At 44.9% G+C, this 22,117-nt stretch overlaps 1 protein-coding gene across 1 annotated transcript in view; it reads left to right on the top strand.

The window, feature by feature from the left end:
• The first annotated feature begins 2,663 nt into the window (after positions 1-2,663).
• The window catches only part of SMARCA4 (SWI/SNF related, matrix associated, actin dependent regulator of chromatin, subfamily a, member 4), a 92,663-nt gene continuing 73,209 nt past the window's right edge, over positions 2,664-22,117 (top strand). Inside the window, exons 1-5 of the mRNA XM_055003183.1 lie at positions 2,664-2,762; positions 15,324-15,402; positions 19,216-19,462; positions 21,099-21,231; positions 21,616-22,008. Of these exons, the coding sequence (XP_054859158.1) occupies positions 19,241-19,462; positions 21,099-21,231; positions 21,616-22,008 (748 nt within the window). The 5' untranslated portion in view covers positions 2,664-2,762; positions 15,324-15,402; positions 19,216-19,240. The remainder of the gene's footprint in view (positions 2,763-15,323; positions 15,403-19,215; positions 19,463-21,098; positions 21,232-21,615; positions 22,009-22,117) is intronic.

Genomic DNA, 22,117 nt, shown 5'->3' with positions numbered 1-22,117 from the left:
GTTATGCCAATGACACACTTCCGGTGATAGCAAGGGGTGTGGCATATGCTAATGATTTATGCTAATGAGTTATGCTAATAAGTTCCTCCAGCTCTTTTTCTACGAAATGACCCCTGCTTACGACAACTACCCTGTGAAGTGGCTGGGGCTGAGAAAGCTCCTAGAAGTTGTGACTGACCCAAGGTCACCCAGCTGGCTTCAAGAAGAGGAGTGGGGAACCAAACCAGATTAGAGCCCTGTCACTCTTAACCACTACTCCAAAGGAGAACAGAGGCTTCCACAAATGAAATTCAGAAGGAGAATCCAATGAAAAGGTGCTGGATTAGGATTAATCAAGAAATCCTACACTATCTCACTCAGCCTTGAACAAGCCTCACAAACTCAGCATGACCCCCAGTTTACAGATTTGGATTAGTTCATTTTACCTTGTTTCACACTGCACCTTCCTTGATGAGATCTGATTCTATGTCTTCAACAGTTAAGCATTTGAACTGGCCCACTCTGAATGGATTGATTTATCTTTGATGGGCTATTGTCTCAGACAATAGCCCTTTGGATCATCTTCCCCACTCCAACCCCTCTGTTGCTTGTAGCTTTAAATTACCATTTTCATTTAGGGATTGTCCAACAGTAAAAGAGACTTGTGCAGCAAAACCTAGCACGTATACATTTAGCATATCACTTGAACATAGAGCTGCCAGTCCCCCAGTGGGGATGGGGCATTCCTATGCAGTGAACCAGCCCGGGAGGCCACTCCTCTCTCCAAACTCTACCCTCCAGAGGCTCTACCTCCAAATCTCCAAGCATTTCCCAATCCTGAGCTGGCTACCAAAAGTATTTCTGGAGCCTCCCCCCCCCTGCCGCCCCCCATAAAGTCTGCATGGTCCAAACTTTATTTGAACAGGGAGGCCATTTGCAGCAAAATGGTAACGGGTCCAGACATCTTGTCCTATGCAGGAAAGCAGCTTGGATGGCAGGCCAGATGGCAGCGGTGCCAACCTCGGGATGGTGGCTGGAGATCTTCTAGCCTTACAACTTATCTCCAGGCCACAGAGATCAGTTCAGCTGAAGAAAATGCCTGCTTTGGGAGGTGGGCTCTATGGGATTATACCCCTCTAAGGTCTCTCTCCAAACCCTGCCCTCTCCAAGCTCCACACCCCAAACCGCCAGCAATTTCCCCACCTGGAGATGGTAACTCAATCAGATGGTGAATCCACCCCCCCCCCCAGCAACCACAGGCAGAAGCTGAGCTCCCCGCCACCTTACAATTAAAGAGAGGGCGAGAGAAAAAAGAAGCTGGGAGGTGCTTCATACTTTATTTCATTGGACTTATAGCCCGCTGTCCCCACAAGCAGAATGAGAGCAGGTAACAAGTAATAAAAATCACATTAAAACATATTAAAACATTTTTGAAGTATTAGGACTACAAGTATAATGTTCGTAAGGGTATTAGAGATGTTGTACAGAAAATTGAAAATGACTCTTTATATATGTATCCTTTTTCTTTAGTTTCTGTTCTTTCCTTTTCTTCTTTCTCTTCCTCATTTTTGTTTTTTCCTTTTTAATGGGATTTTAAACTTATCAATAAAATAAAATAAAAATTTAAAAATTCTTAAAATTCAGTGCAAGAAAGCGGCTACATAGCAGCCCATAGATCAAACCCAACCCATCCTGTCGAGTTTGGTTCGCTGAGAAAGCTAGGCTGAGGAGGAAAGGGTTTGCTCTTCTAAACACGTGTCTGCTCATTCACACGTTTTGTTTCTAGGCATATACTTTTAAAATCTCAAAGGAAGCAGTGAACGTATGTCGCCTCGCACGTTGTATGTGCCGTTTTAGAAATAGATGTTAAACATATTTGCTGGGTGAATCCGTCCAAGCGAGCCTAAATCGCCTCATATTGGGTTAAATGACCCCGGCAAGGCGTCCCCCCCCACTCCCCTCCCCCATTAATCCCCTCAGCCGCAGTGTGGCTAGCATTGCGCATGCGCACTGACGTCCACCTCCAGCTCGCTGAGGCGGGGGGATGGGACAGTCCAGCGCGCGACTCGTTGTGTGGGAAAGCGCGTCGCTCCCTCACGCACACACACGGGCGCGAGATCCTCTCTCTACGCCCTGTGATTGGTTGAGGTCGGGTGACGCGGAGGAGGTTTGGAACGCCTACAAAACCTCCTCTCCCCACTCCGCCACCCAACTGGGCAGCGAAACTTTCCCACCCGCGCCGAGGGCTCCGATGAGTCACAGTTTCCTCCAATCGGATCGCTTCGTTCGATTATTGGCTGAGGGAGCTCCAGAGGGGTTCTCCCCATTGGCAGGAAAGGAACGTGAAGCGGCTCGCCATTGGCTAGCGAAAGCGGAGACGGGGGTGGGCCGAGCCCGCCCACCCTCTCTGGTCTCTCAGGGGCTAGGGGGAGGGCCGCCGCCGCTTCGAGAGGCCCTCGCTGAGGTAAGCGCGCTCTGATTGGCGAACCGAGAGAGAGAGAGAGAGGTGAAGAGAAGAAAGAGCGCGAGCGCGCACGGCCCCCCCCCGTGCTTAGTCGATTGGGGCGCGCGCTGAAGCGGGGGCGCGCCGAGGCGGGGGGGGGGGAGCGCGCGCGCGCGTGAGAGCATCCCTTCCTCCTCACGCTCGGCGGCGGCGCCTCCTCCTTTGTTCCTCCCCGCCCGCGCCACAGACCTCGGGCCGCCTGCCCGCTCGCCGGCCGGCCGGCTGACTGACTGAGTGAGTGGCTGGCTGACTGACTGACTGACTCGCCCTGGCCGGCACGGTAAGGAGGGGGGCAGCCTGGATCGCGCACGCGTGAATGAATGGGCGCAGGAACGTGTGAACGAGCAGCCTGCGGGTCAGGGCTGGGGGTGGGGGCTCTGATCCTCACCTGAGGGGGTGATTTGGCGAGAGGAGGGGGGAGAAAGGCGCCTGTCCCTTCTCTTCCCATCTCCAGACTTCTCCCTTTTAGAAACCAATGAATGAACGGACGTCTAAGAGGGGGCATTCTGAGGGTTGCCAGGTCCACGTTAGGAAATTCCTGGAGGTTTGGGGGTGGAGCCTGGAGAGGGTGGAGTTTGGGGAGGGGAGGGGCCTCAGAAGGGTATAATATCCTAGACCCCCCCCCTCCAAAGCAGCCATTTTCTCCAGGGGAACTGATCTCTATGGCCTGGAGATCAGCTGTAATTCCGGGAGATCTCCAGCCACCACCTGGAGGCTGGCAACCTCCTCCCCTTTTAGGCACCCATTCATTCGTTGCAGATCCGAAACAACGGGCACCCAGTGATACGAATCTAAGGAAATAACCTTTGCAAAATGGGGGTTGGTGGCAGGAAAGGGACTGAAACTTACCATGCAGTGTACGAACTGAATGAAATTGGCCCAGTTTACTTCAGCGTAATGGTGGATTAGGGTTTATCCACCATTCTGAGGTGATGGGATCTGATTTTATTCAGTATTTATTCAGTAATATAGTGCATATTTGTGTGTGTGTGTGTTTACATATAGTAGCCTATCCCAACCCAGGAGCAAGATTATCATCATCATTGGTGTGCTGGAGAGTGCTGACATATGGTGACCCCTGGTGGGGTTTTCATGGCAAGAAACTAACAGAGGTGGTTTGCCATTACCTGCCTCTGCGACCCTGGTCTTCCTTGGAGGTCTCCCATCCAACCACTAACCAAGGCTGATCCTGCTTAACTTCTGAGATCTGATGAGATCAGGCTCACTTGGGCTATCCAGGCCAGGCCAGGGCATCATTATTATTATTTATTCAACTTTTAGTCTGCTCTCTCTGCAAGTGGGCTCAAAGCGGAGCACAACACGACAGTAAACATAAAGATAAAAACAACAGTAGCAGTTACAGTTATATTAAAACATCATAATACAGCACACCCAGTGCATCCCCATTTTTCTAAAGATCAGGGCCCGTGGGGCAGAGTGACCATTTACCTGATGACAACCTATATTGGATCCAGTTGCACCTTAAAGACCAACTAGGTTTCCAAGGGCAAGATCTGGGTCTGGTAGGTCTTTAAAGAACAAATGAGATTTCCTGGGTATGAGCTTTCAAGTGTCAGAGCTCTCTTCGTGCAAGGCATGAGATATCTGATGGGGACTCTCAAAAGCTCATACCCTAGAAATCTAGTTGGTCTTTAAGGGGCTGTTAGACCCGGATCCTGCTCTTCAACTGCAGATTAAGGCAGCTATGCACCTGAAACGACCCTAACCCAGTGTCTCAGGACAAGGGTAACAAAATACATGAGAATATTAGGAGATCAGAATAAAAATTCCAACATGCTGAAAGTAACTAATCAGCAAAGCTCTCCCACACCACCAAAAGCCAGCTTCAATTGGCTTTTTTCTAACATTGCCCATCTCTCACCAATAAGCATCCGCAGTCCTCTCTTGTAACTTCTCTTTGCCCTCCCCTCTACCTATGATCTCCCAGGACAGAGCTTGCTCTTCTCTCATCACTAGCAGTTCTCTTCTGTAGCGTTGTTATTTTATAGACTGTAGCGTTTGTGTGCAGAAGGTAGATTGTGTTCCACCACTGGTCAGTTTCCAGTATACACCTAGTATCTGGTATTTGCTGGGATTCTTGCATTAAGTATGGATCTCGATCCACTGTGGTTCTCGTTATGCAGTTAGCAAGAATGCAGGATTGCTTGGTACACTTTAGTTAACAGTTAAGAGATACAGAAAATGCATTCCTGCTCTTTACATCTAAAATACATTGGTGGACTATAATGATTTTTAAAAGTCACACAAGACTGAACTCAGCGTATCCCCGAAGTACAGCATACATGAACACATATATGTGAAGTTGCCTTATATTGAATCAGAGCATCAATCTATCAAGAGTATTGTCAGCTCAGATTGGCAGCAGATGTCAGGCAGACGTCTTTCATATCACCTACTTCCTGGTCATTTCTAGCTGGAGATATTGGGCTTCCAGTTTCTTCCTCCACATATTCTAATGGTTATCCCTGAAGGGTGTCCAGTGCATCCATCCAACCTACCCTTTCCTCCAGCCACCCGTGACATTCTCCCTTTTGTCTTTTTATCCCCTCCAGTTTCTCATTGAAGAGAAATTCTCTTCTGTTTTTCACTCCCAGCATTGTAAGTATTCCCAATATTTGGGAGGAAGCCGTAAACCGCTGCATCCTGTGCCGCCTTAGCACACACACCTTAGTGTTTACCATCTGAGAGGAAAAAGATAAATGCTGAAAATAGAGATTTGTTTTGTAATCAACAAAAGAAAGTGTGTGATGTGGACAGAAACCACCCTATACAGTCACAGGAGGACTACCAGCATATTTGGATATCAAGTTAAACATCGGAACGTTGAACTATTTAATAATCATACACTTCACAGCATATTAATTGCAGACAAATGAGCCACATTTAAACAATGAACATAACCTTGAAAATACATTGTGTACCTCTGCAACAATAGGCAGGAATTACCTTGTATTCAAGTAGACCCTACCTGCTTGCTCTGCTCATCAACCCCATAGTTCACCCGCTGCATTTTCAGAATTGTTTGATACGGGCTGTGCTCCTGCATTGTGCAGCCTAACCCCAAAACTGGTGTTGGCTGTAATTTTCTGTTTAATTATAAGTATTTCAATAGTTGCTTCCTCGAGATCTCCCTGTGTTGCTTCCTCTAAAGCATTATTCAAACGTGTATCATGCCTAAGAAAGCCTGTTAATTTGCAAATTGTCTGAAGGTTTCTTGTGTGAAGGAGGGGATATACTTCACCTTCCCTGTTTGTGCTGCCTCCACCCTCCTGTCTTCCTACAACCTGGCCCATGATCTCCAGAAACATCCATCCTCTTGCCACTGGCAATTATTAGAGATTTATTTCATTTCTACTTTTCTCACCAACGGGGCCTAAAGTGGCATACAATATTCTCCCATTTTGCATTAGATCCTCACAACAGCCCTGTGAGGTAGGTTATGCTGTGAGAGAGTGACTGGCCCAAGGTCACCCAGACAGCTTCTGTCACAGGGCGGGGATTTGAACCTGAGTGCCAAGAGCGTCATAAAGGCAGTGGCCAACTTTGCAGTGCCTAGATGTATTCTCTAGCAAGCTACATTTGCTATGAACAGACAATGTTAACTTCCATTGCAAACAGAAAGGATGGGGCTGGCCATAACCTAGACTAGGGTGTTCTGATTCCCTTAATTCTTGGCTCTGCAAATCTTGTCAACACCCAGAATTTGGTGCACAGTTTTGAAATCTTAGCTTTGTCTTCTGATGTCACAAACGGAAAGCCTTAGCTTCCGTTGCAAAGAGCATGTCGGTGGAGGTTTCTGAAGATAACTCAATTTAGGATGTTCGGATTCCCCTCATGTGGCACTGCAGTTCCCACAATCATCTTGAAGCTTGTGACCAGTTTTGAGGCTCCTGACTTTATTTGCTGATGAGTTATGCATGCAGTGAACAAATGGATGGATAGATGGACACCTTACAGATTTGGAACCCAGTCCCTAATGTGTAGATCAAAAAACCTACACAATGAGGCCAGGTACAGACAAAGAATATATATCTGCAAATCTAGATGAATCTCTGTTATGGATGGGGTGTGTATGGAATATTAACCCAAACATTGGGGGATCTTGTAATATTGTAGACTGCATTCTGAGGCTGTCTGGCAATGTCAGTCTGGAGAAGGAAGAAAAAGCTGCTATGAAGGGGCCCAGAGAAAGGAGAAAAAACAGTGAAGGGGTGGGTGGGAAAGGATGGAACATGACAATGGGAGTTCCGAGTTTGGGGGACCAGCAAGGAGCAGATAGGATTTCCATACCATGTATGTCTTAATAGCAATATGTACTAAAAAAAATAGGTATCTTTTGAATTCAGTTATAATAACAACATTTAATTTATATACTGCCCTTCAGGATGACTTAACACCCACTCAGAGCAGTTTACAAAGTATGTCATTATTATCCCCACAACAATAATCGCCCTGTGAGGTGGGTGGGACTGAGAGAGCAAGAAGCTGTGATTGACTCAAGGTCACCCCGCTGGTTTCAAGTGGAAGAGTGAGGAATCAAACCTGGTTCTCTAGATTAGAGTCCCGCGCTCTGAACCACTGCACCAAACTGACTCTTGGGAAGCTATTGGGAAGGTCATGAATATTAGTATTCTGGATATTCAGGTCCAAAAATACCAGAGGTTTTATTTGGGAATCTGAATATATTTGGCTCCATTATTCCGTATGGGGGAAATCTTTCTGCGGGGAGCGTTTTTCAAGCAAACCCCCAAAATTTCAGGGAACCTAATCCTGCCTGTCTACTAAAGACGCGCCCCCCCCCCCGACTCAAGTCAGTTTGGTTACAGCGTCCAGTTCTGTGGACCCCTGAAAAGGTTCCCGCAGCTACTCCATTATTTCCTATTTGGGGGACGATGACCCCGTTATCCATTGTTTTCTCCAGGGCATAGATAGAAGCCTAAAAAAGGCCTTAGTCAAGCACACAGGATCAACCACAGTGGCCAAGCCTCCCAATGCAAACACAACTAACAAAGCCCAGCAGAACCAACATCGAACTACAGAATCCCAACAGAACTTATGCCAAACCAGAGAATCCCAGCAGAACCAAGAATTCCGTATTTATTCTAGATTCTTGAATATGCCCCCAAAATACCGATAAAATAATGTTTGAGTTTATTTTCAGTTTGGGTATACTGAATTGTACACCCTTATCTCATGGCTTGTTGTTATTTAATGCTGCAGTTTGTCTGCAAATCCAGTGTCTGCAAAGGAGGGATGGAGGCTGGGGGCTCCCTCCCACTGCCCTACACTTGATTTTGCCAAGCCCCTGTACCAGCTTCCATCCCTCAGTGCTGCTGGGCCACCACTTGAGCAGCAACCAGTTTGGCAATAAACAGTAGGTCAGTGTTGGAAGTAGGGGTCCCCTTCAACCTCTATCCTGCCATCAGTACAGTATCGATGAGGTCAGGATAGAGGTTGGAGGGCACCCCTCACCCCTCACACACCAGCCATAGGCAAGGCAGCAAGGGTGAGGGATGGGAGGCAGGCTGCCCTCCCACTGTTGCAGGTGGCAGCAGTGGTGAAGAACAGAGGCAGGAGGGGTCTTGGGCAGAGCCCTCCCCCCCAGCCTCCATCCCTCACTTCCGTGCTTGCACAGCTAGGTGGAACCACCCATTTCCCTTAGAGCTGACTGTCTCCTGGCCTCTGCAGCTACGACTTGAGAACTGGGGAGGCGCAGCAGCAAGGAACAGATGGAGGATAATGATGTACGGTAGCCCAACAGTGTGGGGCCTGGGGCAGCTGCCCTGGTTACTCCATGGCTAACGCTGCCCAAACCCAGTCATTCTCTAGTGCCCGGCATGCATCCATCTTCTTTTCAACAAGGTATTCTCTCTTCCAGGAAATTTTCCTCAGTGTAGGTCCTCAGAACTGCATTCCCCCTTTTTGTTTCTTTTCAGAAGCATTGCCTTTCTGAACCATGGACCTCCTTGTCACAGCTTCTTACTGCCCTCACAAACTGCCCTTTTCCTTTCAGCCTCTCTTCCTGCTTATCTGTCCTGTTTTCCTTTTGTTGGGGAAATTGCATGCTTTACTCAATAGCATCACCCTGTTATCTTCCCTAAGGGGGTTTGTTTCTGTGTTACTGTTCCTTGTATCTTTGCCAGAGATTTTTATTTTTAAAATGTATTTCGTCATCTTCTGCCCAACAACTCTTTTCCTGCTTTAATGTAGGAGGAATTGATGGGGGAGTGGGGGAGACTTAAATATTTGTATTATTTATAGGGATTTACAAACATACATCAAGCTGAGACATAGATATGCACAGACATCATCATGCAGATGCAAAAATTACATTTAAGGCATTATAACTAGAAAGTATTCTGGATTATCTCTCTTGTTTAAGTTATCCATGTCTGCAGTGTGCCAAGAGCTTATAATATATCCTTTTCGTTTTTAAATCAAGCCTTTTATATCAGTTATTTTGAGGGCAAAGCCACACATAACATTGAGATTCTGTGATTGGATCCCCCAGTGTGTAATGTGTATTTTCAAAAAGTAGATGCAGTAGAGCCAGATACATTTCAGGTTTTCCCATCTCCTATTTGTTTTGTGGAAATGGTGTTTATCAAAAGAGCTTTACCTCCATCCCTGAGTTAACTTGTTCTGCAGTATGTCTCCCTACAAGAGTACTGGAAATGATGAATGGAGAAGTGGGTTTAATAGATGACGCTAGATTCCTTAAGTAGGAATTTGTTTAGGACTACCTTCATAAATGCTTTCAAGATAAAGATACATGCAGAATATGTATTTTGTCAGTGGCCTTCAACCCTTCCAGTCCCAGGGCCCCATACAACATGGGGCATAGTTAGCTGCAAGCATGTGACCAGAAGCTGTGTGATATAACCATGTGCCAGGAAGGCAGGGCGCTAGAACAATGCCTTTGTGGTAGCAAGGCCAGGACCATGGCCAGCAGCCCAAGAGAGCAGGGGGCAGGAAACACAAGTCAAGCACCAAAGAATCCTCCTCTGCTGAATGAATTCAGCGTTGATATCTTCCTGCTCCTCTCATCAGATACATAAAAGAAGGCATGAAGCATTTTGTTCTTGCTATTTACACCGGTGCACTAGCAACAGGCCCTTCTAAAAAGTAGCAGCAGCAGCAGCAGCAGCAGCAGCACACACACAAAAAAGTGGCTTGGGAAGGGCAGAGCCAACCTGCAGGTGGGCTCTGCAACTCACCTAAAGGTTAAAGACTGCTGTTTAATCCCTCTTGTTTCTGAGTTGACTTCAGGGGTGGACCCACGCAGAGTGCATTGCAGTAGTCCAGTCTCAAGGTCAATATGTCATGAATCCACATGGCCAGATGGGCAGAGTCAAGGTAGTGAGCCATCTTCAAGGATAAATGACGATGGAAGAAAGTGTGTGTGGGGGACGGGTTGTAGCTGCATTCGCTTGCTTCTCCAGCCGTAGTTCTGGGCCTAGTATAACCTGTAGTCTCTTAACTGAGTCAGCAGGGTTATGTGGGATCACATCACATGTGGGAAGCACAGTGTCCTTCAATACCTCCGTTTTCCCAACCAGCATTACCTCTGTCATATCAGGATTTATTTTCAACTTGATTGCTCTTACGGCTTCTAAGCAGAGTTACTCCTGTCTAAATCCATTGAAATCAATGGGCTTAGACTGGTGCAACTCTGTTTAGGATTGCTCTGTAAGTCAGTTAACCACAGCAGTCAGGCTGTGGCTCAGGACTGCTACCATATCATCAGGTGATTTGGATAGAGAAATACAGAGCTGTGTGTCATCAGTATGACATCACACTCCAAAGCCGTGGGTTTTACACAGTTCCAATAGGAGTGAGCCTTGTGTTACCCCAAAGGACAGATCCCACACAGATACCAATTTGAAGATGTGAGATGTGACTCACAAAAGCTCACACCCTACCACAAATTTTGTTAGTCTTATAGGTGCTACTGGACTCTTGCTCTTTTCTACTGCTACAGACAGACTAACATGGCTACCCATCTTGATACCAATTTGTCTTCAACAGCAGCCTCCTCTGAGTTTGATCCATAAAAAATTATTTATACTAATTGAAAGCCCATGCCCTGATTCTTACTCTCAACAAGATGGCATTGTCCACAGTATCAAAGAATGCAGATAAATTGAGTAACAAAGAGATGTGGCCTTTGTCTACAGTCAGATGGAGATTGTCAGCTAAAGCCACCGGCACGGTCTCTGTCCCATAGGCTGGCCAGAAACCAAATTGAAAAGGGTCCGGAGCAGAAATCCAGGAAGACCTGAATTGTTTCACAACTATGTTCTCAGTCATTTTACCCAGAAAGGACAAATTAGAGATGGACAATAATTGGCCACACCATTTTTCTGTATCAATGTTTTTTTAAAGTGATGGACGGATAACTTCCTCTTTGAGTGGCCAAGAGAAGATGCCCTTAGTGAATGCCAAAATACTTTAAACAACTATGCAGGTTATGACCGAGCTGATGCAGCATGCGTAGAGATTTCATTACTGCTGTCACAGTCACCTCAGCAGTCTTCCAAATATTTGTTTTACTTCATTTATATCATGCCTTTCTGCCCAATAGGGACCCAAAATAGCTTACATCTTTCTCTTCTTCTCCATTTTATCTTCACAACAATCCTTTGAAGTAGGTTAGGCTGTGGCTGTGTGACTGGTCCAAATACACTATAGCATGCTTTGATTTTCTGCCGATATTGCTCAGATGTTTCCCAGGCTTTAAGTGGCCCAGCTTCCTTGTAAATCAAGGGGCTGGGTTCTGCCTTGAGGGTGAGAGCGGTTGACGAGGGCAACCTTGTTGATAACTTCCAGGAGTTTCGTTCCAAGTTTTCACTGCAATCTCAACGGAGTATTCATTTGCAATTCTAAAATCCCCCAGAGTATTTGGAATCCAGTAGGATCCATGAGCCTCTGCTGGTGGACCATTTTTAACCACTACCCTGTCCCCCACAGAGTGTCAGTGCCACATTCTCCCTTGCCTTGAGTAGATAGTGATCAGATCATAGTATAGGCTATATTTCCAGCCCACAAGCCAGATCTTCTCCCAAAGGTTTGGTGCAAAAACTTAAGGCGAAGGTGTGACCATTTTCACATACTTACAACCCGAGAGAGCCCATGGCAGCCCAAGAGACCACAGGAACTTTGGCCAGCCCCAGCAAAGAACTTTTGATATGAATGTTCAAGTCCCCCAGACCAATCAGTCTAGGAGTCTCCAGCGCCAAGCCTGAGAGTACCTTCGCCAGCTCAGGCAGGCTGCCCACTAGGGGATGTCGTCTATAATTTAGAATTCTGCTGACTATGCAGTGTCCACATAGAATCCCACAAGAACTTCAGAGTTGCCCTGCTGGATCCCACCAGTGGTCCCCTTAGTCCATCATCCTGAGGCAGTTTCACACAGTTGTTCTGGAGGGTCAATGAATGGCATAGCTACTGCCTTTTAGCACTTGTATGCAGAGGTTTACTTTCTCTTTCTATGAAGATCGCCGTAGCTAGTAGCCATTACTGGACCTATCTTCCCTCTGTCTAACCCCTTTTTAAATGTTCGTGGCCATCATTGTGTCCACTGGTGGTGAATTCCACAATTTAATTACCGATTGGGTAAAGAAGTATTTCCTTCATTCCTACCAACCCACCCCCTGAATTCTAGTAGTATGGGAGAAAGAAAAAAGCTCTATCTACTTTCTCTACTCCATGCACAATTTTATAAACCTCTGTCATGTCCTCATTCCATCATCTTTTTATAAACTGAAAAGTCTCGGACTCATCAGCCTGTCCTCGTAGGAAAGGTACTCTTCCAACTCCTTAATCATTATGGTTGCCCACCTTTGTACTTTTCCCACCACTGCAATATTCTTTTTAAGGTACAGAAACCAGAACTGTACACAGTATTCCAAATGAGGCCACACCTTTTATACACAACAATATTGGCCCTTTTATTCTTATTCCCTTTCCTAGTATTCCATGGCATGAAATTGGCCTTTTTCACTGCTGCCAAACGCTGAGTTGACATTTTCCCCACCCTACAACTCCAAGATCTCTTCCAAAACTTGATCTCAGCTAGTTCAGTCTCCAGTATTTATTTAAAGTTACCATTTTTTTTCCTTCAAAGTGCATCGCCTTGCACTTACGAGCACTGAACTTTCTCTGCCAGATTGTTGCTCTCTGTCAACCAGTTTAGAGACATCCTAGTGCTGCTCCTCACAATTCACCTTGTTTTTCACCATCCTGAATAATTTGGTATCATCTACAAATTTGACCCTCAATTCCAAATCATTATGAACAAAAGATATAGCCCCTGTCCCAGTACAGATCCTTGTGGACCCTGCTGCTCAAGTCCCTCTGTTGCGAGAACTGTCCATTTATTCCTACTCTCTGCTTCCTCTCATTAAACCAATTTTTAATCCATAAGAGGACCTGTTCTCTTATCCCGTGCCTGCTCAGCTTATTTTGGAGTCTCTGGTGAGGGACCTTGTCAAAAGACTTTTGGAAGTTCAGGTATCTAATGTCTGTGGCATCATCCTTATCCGCGTGCTTATTATTAGCCTGTTCAAAGAACTCCAAAAGGTTGGTGAGGCAGGACTTCCCTTTGCAGAAGCCAAGCTGATATTCCCTCATAAGGCTTTGCTCCTCAGCGTGCTTAATAATTCTCTGTTTAATAACAGTTTCTATTCATTTGCCTGGAATAAATGTTAGGCTAACTGGCCTGTAATTCCCTGGATCCCCTTTGGACCCCTTTTTTAAAAAATCAGTGTGACATTTACTACTTTCCAGTTCTCTGGGGCACAAAGGCTGAGTTTAGCAACACATTGCTGGTTAATAGATCGACAGTTTCACATTTGAGTTCCGCTGTGACCAGGTTTCCCACTCATTCCAATGCGGGGGGGTGGGGGACAGCGAGAGAGACAGACAGACAGACAGACAGACAGACAGACAGACAGACAGACAGACAGACAGACAGACAGACAGACAGACAGACAGACAGACAGAGAAAGAAAGAAAGAAAGAAAGAAAGAAAGAAAGAAAGAAAGAAAGAAAGAAAGAAAGAAAGAAAGAAAGAAAGAAAGAAAGAAAGAAAAGAAAAGTGATGGTTGTGTCATGCCTAAAGCAGACTTGCTGAAACCAAATCCTAAACAGGTCTACTAAGAATCCTGTTTATTGGCACTTACTCTTAGGAAATGTTCTTAGAGTTGCAATGTAAAGGTGCTTCACTTTGACAGAGTTGTTCTTGATGTGAAGTGATAAAGACATTGTACTACATGTGCTTGAGAGCAATAACAAGTCACATCAGAGTGAGAGTTCTAGCCCTGATGAGTACATTTTGCTCATGTTTTGAAAGCCACAGGTGATCTGAAGCGGAGAAACAGTTTGTGAGGAATGGGTTAGTCCCCTCACCCATTTCTCCAGTCACCTATAAAAAGCACTATTTTCAGTTCAAAATTAGCCAACGGTGTACTGGTCACACATGTTTTCAAGTAGTTTGGGTTTGGGTCTGCCTTGGGTCTGGCCTTCACCAAAATACGGACAGAACGGTTTATTTGGTAGCAGCCTACATATTCATGTGAGAAATGAACCCCTTGCAAAAATCACTCAAGTGGGCTTTGTGGATGTTGCAGATAAAGTACACAAATTGTCTTTCCTGCATCCTCTGGCATGTAGTGATGTGCCAGTCCTCTTGGTCAAGTAGAACGTTCACAGTAATAAATACAATATGTGATATACTGCACTCCTCATACTGAACTTGATGGCCACGTCTGTGCCTTATTGGTATATGGAACCAATCACAGACAAGGTAGGTATTTCTGCAGTGCGCAAAAGGGGTGGAACCCCTTTGAGTAACCTATAATAAGAGATTAAAGTAGGGTTGGGGATGTAATCAGGAGGCATGAAGGAGGACAGGAGAAAAAAGCCTTCCTCCTGCATTGTGCTGCTTGGGTTCAGGGAGAAATGGACTGCTTCTGGTCACTCAGTCCTGAGTGCTAGACTGCTGACATTTGGAGCTAGGATTTTTAACCGTCTGGTCCATGTTGAAATGCAAGAGTGGTTGTGGAGAGAATGGCGTCCTGCTTAAAGACATGAAGTGATTTGTTGAAGAACGGTCAGTGTACATAGTATTTTGTAGAGTAACGTCAGCTGAAAAGGCATATTGTTCATTCTGGAGGAGAGGGAATAGAGAGGTGCAAGGGAAGTGAGCAAGATGAGAATTTAAGCAGCTTCTCAGAAAAGGAGCGTTTGAAAGACGAGAGATGTGAGACCATGTCGGTGTTCTAGGACCTCCAAGCTGCTCTGTTCCTTCCCGGGGCTCCTTGTACTGCAGGGGGAAAAATAAGTCAATCTTCTTTCTAAGAACCAAGGAGAAATACGGATGTTTCCTTGTTCTGTTGCCCTGTCCTGGATAGCCCAGGTGAACCTGATCTCATCAGATCTCAGAGGGTAAGCAGGGTTGGCCTTGGTTAGTAATTGGATGGGCAAGTACTATATAGGTATATGATTTAATGACAATTCGATTTAATTGATAGTAGTTTATTCATTATGTTTCTCTCATATTGGATTTAGTTATGCTTAGATTCATATATGATCGAGATGATGTTTGATTATTGAAGTAGTGAATGACTGTAGTGATATGATTTGGATGATTATATGATGTAGTTATACTTTCTGTGTATTTATTTAAGTTTATTATCTGAAATAAATGAAAGAATTTTTAAAAAGAAATTATAGTAGTTCTTAAGGTTGGGCGTGATCTTGAAAAGGCTGAACTCTGTGCAGCATTAAAGCAGAATAGTAATTGCTTTTTTTCCCACAGCAGAATTGGCAACTGGAGAGTGCCCTTGTCATCAAACAGGAACGTCTGCTATGAGTTAGCAAGACATTGATGTTCACAGGTAGGTAGGTGAAATTTTCAAATGAAAAATCATTTAAGTCAAGGGGAATCTGTAATAATAAAAGATGTCCAGTTGTCTGTCTGTCCGTCCGTGGCATGCATAAATCATCAGGAAATAAAGCCAGAGGCCTCAAAATTGGCCACCAAGTTCAGGGTGTTGATAGGAAACGCAGAACCAAACATGGGAATCAAAACATTCTGGTCCACATTATAGCCAGAAACCCCTCCCTGCCTGTTCGGTTTGCAGTGGAAGCTAAGGTTGAATGTCTGTGGCAGGCATAATTAAACAGTAACTAAAGCTGAGAATCTCAAAATTGACTACCAGCTTCGAGATCATCTTGGAATCCAGGTTCAAATCCCCACTCTGCCATGGAAGCTTTCTGGGTGGCCTTGGGCCACAGTGTAGCCTACCTCACAGGGTGATGATAAAATGGAGAAAGGAAAATGTTGGAAGCCACTTTAAGTCTCCATTGGTGAGAAAAGTGGGGTATAAATGAAGTAAAATCTATAGTATTTTCAAGTAGCAAGGGAGTGGGTGTTTCTGGAGGTAACTTGGGCCAGAAGGAAGGCAGGTGAGGCAAATTTACAGGTCTCCTTACCCGTGATACACATTGGAATAATACTTCTAAACTCCCCTCTGTCTGGAGATCAGGGGGTGGGGCCACCAGCCATGTGACCATTTTCAAGAGGTTCTGGAACTCCGTTCCCCCGCGTTCCCCCGGAAAAAAAGCCCTGCTTCAGAGGAAGCAGCAGCAGAAGATCTAAAGGAAGCAACTGTATTGAAATATTTATAGGAGAAAAATGTGGCCAACACCAGTTCTGGGGTGAGGCCGTACAGAGTGCAGGGGCAGAGCTGCTATGAAACAGTGTTTTAAGTGCAGCGAGCTATGCGGTCGGCAAGCAGAATGAGCGGGTGGGGCCTAGTACTTAACAAAAGGCATTAAGGGCCATATTTTAGGTCGTTTGTGTTGTTTAGCAGCGGTTCAGCAGTTAAGATTGGAAAGCGTGTCTTGAAATTCTGAAATCTGAATATCGGCGGCAAAAGCTAGACTCTCGGTTGCTTTCATTGGAGTTTCTTATAATACAAGGTTCTGAGTTTCAGTTGAAGCGGTTGTATAAATATTTTCCTTTCTTAAATGTGCCATTCTTAAACAGGCATCATTTGTTTTAGGAGCTGTTGGTAAGTAGGGAGTGTTCTGGTCATAGCCTGAAGGGGCATTTCTTATATAATTTACACATGCGCAAAAGGATGAGAGGGAGAGTATAACAAAGGTGCTAATGTTTTTAAATATACTTTTATGTGGTTTTATCATTATGGTTTTATCATTTACTGTTCACATTTTACTTGCGTGTTTTATTTGCTCAATTGTAATGGCCTTTGGCCACATGCAATAAATATTCTAGATTCTAGCAAGGGCGATAACTTGGGAAAGAAAGGAATAACTTGATCAAATTGTTCTTGCGCACGGTGATATTTTCTATTTAGTCCTGTGTATCACGCTATTACAATTGTACATGCCTGTTAGTGCACGTGGACATGCAGGCACTTGTGTCTTGTCGATACGCAAGTGCCAGAATGTGTTGAGAGGGAAGTTAGCTTCCTATGAGTGAAATAAAAACAGAATTTCGCTATGCATGTGCAGTCTCTTCGTGTCTTAGCCGTTGTGTATTTGGATTCCCAGAAACTTTTGATATAACCTCTCACCAAGGATCTCAAAGAAATCTTTCAGTCATGAGGGTGTCAAGGCCTTGACTGAGTGTGAGAGAGTAGGTCTTCCAAGATGGATCTATTTAGACATGCGGAGAATTTTATTGCAGCCCTGCAGCCCTGCTGGATCAGTGGAATTCAGGCAGATCCATCACAAGTTCAGGAGCCTTCTGGAACATGGTCGGCCAGGCCTTATTGTGCATGTAGACCTCTTGCTCTGACGTGGTATAAGTTCGGCAGTGGAACCACAATCTGTGGAATCTAAAATGGATTCTGGAATAGTATGTGTAAGTCTGATGACCTATCTGTGTGAAAAATCTGGGCCAACAAAACCAATCTTGATGAGTGTAAGTTAGTGTGTACCCTTACTTCTAAGACTTCTCTGGCTCACACACTGCACTACAAAGGTAGGACTCAAATAATATGCACACATTGGATAGAGAACATTGCAGTGCAGTGCTACATTTATTAAATGTAATAAGCCCAATATCTTTGAAGCTGTGCTGTGCTCCTTTTTTTGTCAACTAATGAAGCCCTTTCTGTTCATTTCCTGTGTGGTCATTATAAATATTGTAGTGAAGTGGGAAAATTTTTTGTTTATCTGCCAGATGGAACAAAGAGCCAACTATCACCAAATTTCATCACCTTGGAGACAACTCTTGCCAAAGATGAGTAGGCAATTCAGAGGCTTGTTGTATAGGATCCACAATAGATCATCCCCAGAACTGTAATACCCACTTCTTTCTCCATCCTCCCAACCTGTCTTGTGTGCTGCTACTGTTGAAGAGTGGGGTGTTTACAGGAGGCTGAAATGCATTCTGGCTGGTAGCATGCAGACCAAGCATGTCCACAAGTCATGTCTTGATGCTTTGTCTGTTCGGTTTATGAAATGTCAGTAGCTGCCCGATCCTGGCTGAAGCCATCTGGCCATGCTCAGGCATTATTCAGAATTACAGCTGGTAGTTTCCAGGATTTACAAGCCTCTGCAAAAATTAACACTACACGTACAATGAAGCAGGCCATCTCAATAGCCAAAGGAACAGTGAGCAACGTCCCCAGCCTGAATCTGTGCGGTTGTTGGTTGGCCTCCAAGGATACCTTCTGGTAGCTGGCATGAAAAAGATTTTGGGCAGCTGGTGCAGTGGCGGACCGTCTGTGGTAGGTTCTTCATTTGAGTCCTAGACTTAAGCCTCAGGAGCAGGGGCCAGCAGTGTTGAGTTCACAATGAACTGTAGATCATGTTCCGTAGGACCGGACTCCAGCCATTGTTTGGAGAAGATGGGGTCCCCGAGTTAGATTCCTGCTGATCTATATCTGTACTGGCTCCTTGTGACTTCAGTTTTTTTAAATATAATTTGCTGGAAGACTTCAGATGTAACAGTAGCCATTGGCAAGCATCCTGGGCACGTGTGTTTTGTAAGTTTAATGACAAAAAGCTGTTGATGAGAAGCTTGGCTGGCTAGCATGCTTTTCTAGGTCTGGGTGGTCAATGATGAAGGAAGGAACTTGACCTTGGCCAGAATTTGGTGGCTGACATTCCCCTTTTTTCTTATGTTAACAATTTAAGTATTAACGTTGTACAATACAAGAATGGAATGGTATCAAACGACGCCTTATGAAATGGAAGAAGGTGCAATAAGCTGAGCTGAGATGCATTAATACATATTGTGCCAGGCAATGAAAATATTGTGCCAGGCAATGAAAAAAAGTGTCTTGTGACCTGGTGTGTGTGTGGGGGGGGGACCGACCCTTTTGGCTCAGCCACAGACGGTGGTGCCTAGAATGGTGTTGCTGGTGTGTCCTGGGCTGACCTGGAAACAGAGAGAAGGGACCAGGAGGCCCTCAGGTAGGGAAACAGCATTAGGATCAAAAGATGGCCTTGGGTTTTAGCACCGGCCTCCGAAAGGCAAGCCTGGTTCATGCACAGTCATCCAGATACTTCAGGTGCAGCAGCTATTCTCTATACTTTCTCTTAGCTTATCCACAGGTGGTGATTTTCTTCAGAACAGGGTCCTCTTATAATTATTCCATGTTGTTGACTGATTATTGTTTTTCATTAAGAGATGGATATTTGTTTACTGCTAATCATGAATTCTCTTGCCCTAGGATATTATTTTGAACGTTGTTGAAAATGTCCACTCCTGACCCTCCAATGGGAGGAACGCCTCGCCCTGGGCCTTCTCCTGGGCCGGGGCCTTCTCCTGGTGCTATGCTGGGTCCTAGTCCTGGACCGTCCCCCGGTTCTGCACATAGCATGATGGGCCCCAGCCCTGGGCCACCTTCAGCAGGGCACCCTATACCACCACAGGGGCCTGGAGGTTATTCTCAGGACAACATGCATCAGTTGCATAAGGTAAAACGAAAAACAGTGCTGTGTGAATTTTTAATGTCGTCTTCTAATTCCTCTAGTGCTTTCCCCATTCCCCAGGAACTGACAGACAGGGCATCCGTTGCGTTGTCTCTCTTCCTTCATCTTTCCACTGATCCAATTTGGCATATCAAAATTCTTTCCTTAGTCTGGTGTTTCGGCTTTCATACTCTACTACTCCTCATAAACTCCTTATTTTTTAAAATTTGTTTTCACTGGTTCATATTGTTAGAAATTTAGTCCTGTCTGGGGTTTCATGTGTGATTTGGAAATTAATCTGTTTTAAGTGGCACGAAACCTGTTTTTTTTCCTCAGTGTCTGTTCCCTCCATGTTTCAAGCCATTCTTCTCTTCTGAAATTGGTTTCACTTATTAACTCACTACATGAAATGCCTCTGGACAGTAATCTGTAGCTTTTTGTGAATTACTTTGTCATCCATTTTTTAAAAAAAGAAACAGGACATTTCTGCTCTATAACTTATTAATGCCTAAATAAAGATTGTGCACATTGGCAATAAAACATGTACTCTCACACAGATGCCCTGTTTTGGTTTTTGTTGCTTTGACATTCATTCTTTTTTCAAGGGCAAAGCTTTCTGCAGCTCCTAATGTAATTCCTCAGCTAATGACCCTATATTGTTGTTAAGTTTGCTATACACACTTTTATCATAGGATCGTAGGATATTAGAGTAGTAATACAAACAGTTAATGGTAATGCAGTTTGTATGTCCCTCCAATTAACACATTTTGGGATGCAGAACCACAGTTGAATACTGCTACTGTCCAGATTTATGCTTGTTTTCAAATTTCAGCAACCTCATTTGTTCACTGAATGTCCTAGGTGTTAATCATATTGACTTGCACTGTGTAATCCACCTAGGGATATTTTGCAAAATGTTATTATTACTATTAACAAAATAGTTTGTATAATGGAAGAGTTTTTGGTACAAATGTGTTTTTAAATGAGGGGCTGGATACTACCAGGTTTTCCACCAGCAAAAAAAAAGGGAGGAGGAACCAATCTTGTCTAATGCCCCTCCTCACTGCAGCTCTTGTCTCATCTGACTTCTCTCCACATGTGTTCCACAGTTCCCAGCATAGCCTTTTTTGTGGTGCCTCCTTTTGCTTGTACCAGCGGAGGACCTAGTAGGATCGAATCCAAGGTTATAAAGTTCATTGAAATGTATACAACACTTCTCAGTAGAGTAATGTGAGGTTTTGCAATGATAGTGCGCATGCAGAAAATTTACTAAATATCATTCATGATCAGAGTCGCTTGGGTCTAAAATATGTGAAGCATTATCTATGGATCCTTAGATAAATGCTTCCTCTTTAACTAGCAGCATCTCTATGAGCAATGGCTCTCTTTACTAGATTAATGATATTGTCATGGCCAGGTACTAAAGGCGAGGCATTAACTAATTTGGGAAGCCCGTACCTCAGATAGCAGCCTTCCCACAAACGTGTTACAGGAACAGGTTGTGCTTTGCATCTGGGGAGTATTTTAGTTCTAGTAGTAGTAGTATTCTTTATTACAGCACTTAGCCAGTACATTATTTTAGTTCTTTTGAACGGATTGTGCTGAATGGGTTTTGGAAGTTGATTTTTCACTGTTGTTGCAGCCAATGGACTCCATGCATGAGAAAGGACTCTCGGAGGACCCTCGTTACAGCCAGATGAAGGGCATGGGGATGAGGGCTGGTGGGCACACAGGAATGGGACCTCCTCCAAGCCCCATGGATCAGCATTCTCAAGGTAACTGCTTCCTCCAGTATTAATGAGGATCAGATTGTATCGAGCCTACGGGGCTAACCATTAAGTTACAGAGCTTGAGAGAGAGAGCTTGAGAGAGAGAGAGAGAGAGAGAGAGAGAGAGAGAGAGAGAACTGTTTTGGAATAGCAACAGCAGAGAATATTGACCATAACATTTTTTTAAAAAACTCATGACATCATAAGAAGGAATACAGTCTTCCAGTCATGGTTGTCATTAAGCACCTGTGTAGTGCTGATCAAGTAAATCAAGTGGTTTTTCAAGCCCCAAAATGTTTCAGACGTTTAAAATAAAACTTTATATTTTTTGCTTGAATATGAAAATTAGAAAGTCGACTGGAACGTGTGTGCCTCTGTTTCCTTTTCCAGGTTACCCTTCTCCCCTTGGTGGCTCTGAGCATGCGTCCAGTCCAGTTCCTGCTAATGGCCCGTCTTCTGGCCCCCAGATGCCCTCTGGCCCTGGAGGAGTTCCGTTAGATGGGACTGACCCACAAGCTCTAGGGCAGCAGAATCGGGGGCCAACTCCTTTTAACCAGAATCAGTTGCATCAGTTGAGGGCTCAAATCATGGCCTATAAAATGCTTGCCAGAGGACAGCCTTTACCTGACCATCTTCAGATGGCAGTGCAGGGAAAAAGGCCCATGCCTGGAATGCAGCAGCAAATGCCAACTCTACCTCCACCTTCTGTATCTGGGACAGGACCAGTGCAAGGACCGGGGCCTGCCCTGGGCCCAACACCTCCAAACTACAACAGACCTCATGGTAAGCTCAAGCGTGTGTGTTTGGAGACTTTTCCTGGGCAGTAGATATAAAGGGATCCTCCTCTCCTCTCCTAGACATATGCCACTCCCACCCCTCAGAGAGTGAAGGA

Source organism: Eublepharis macularius, chromosome 19 (assembly GCF_028583425.1).
Source record: "Eublepharis macularius isolate TG4126 chromosome 19, MPM_Emac_v1.0, whole genome shotgun sequence".
Classification (NCBI taxonomy): domain Eukaryota; kingdom Metazoa; phylum Chordata; class Lepidosauria; order Squamata; family Eublepharidae; genus Eublepharis; species Eublepharis macularius.
Note: the sequence above shows the minus strand (reverse complement) of the source record. Positions and strands in the feature narration are given on the sequence as shown.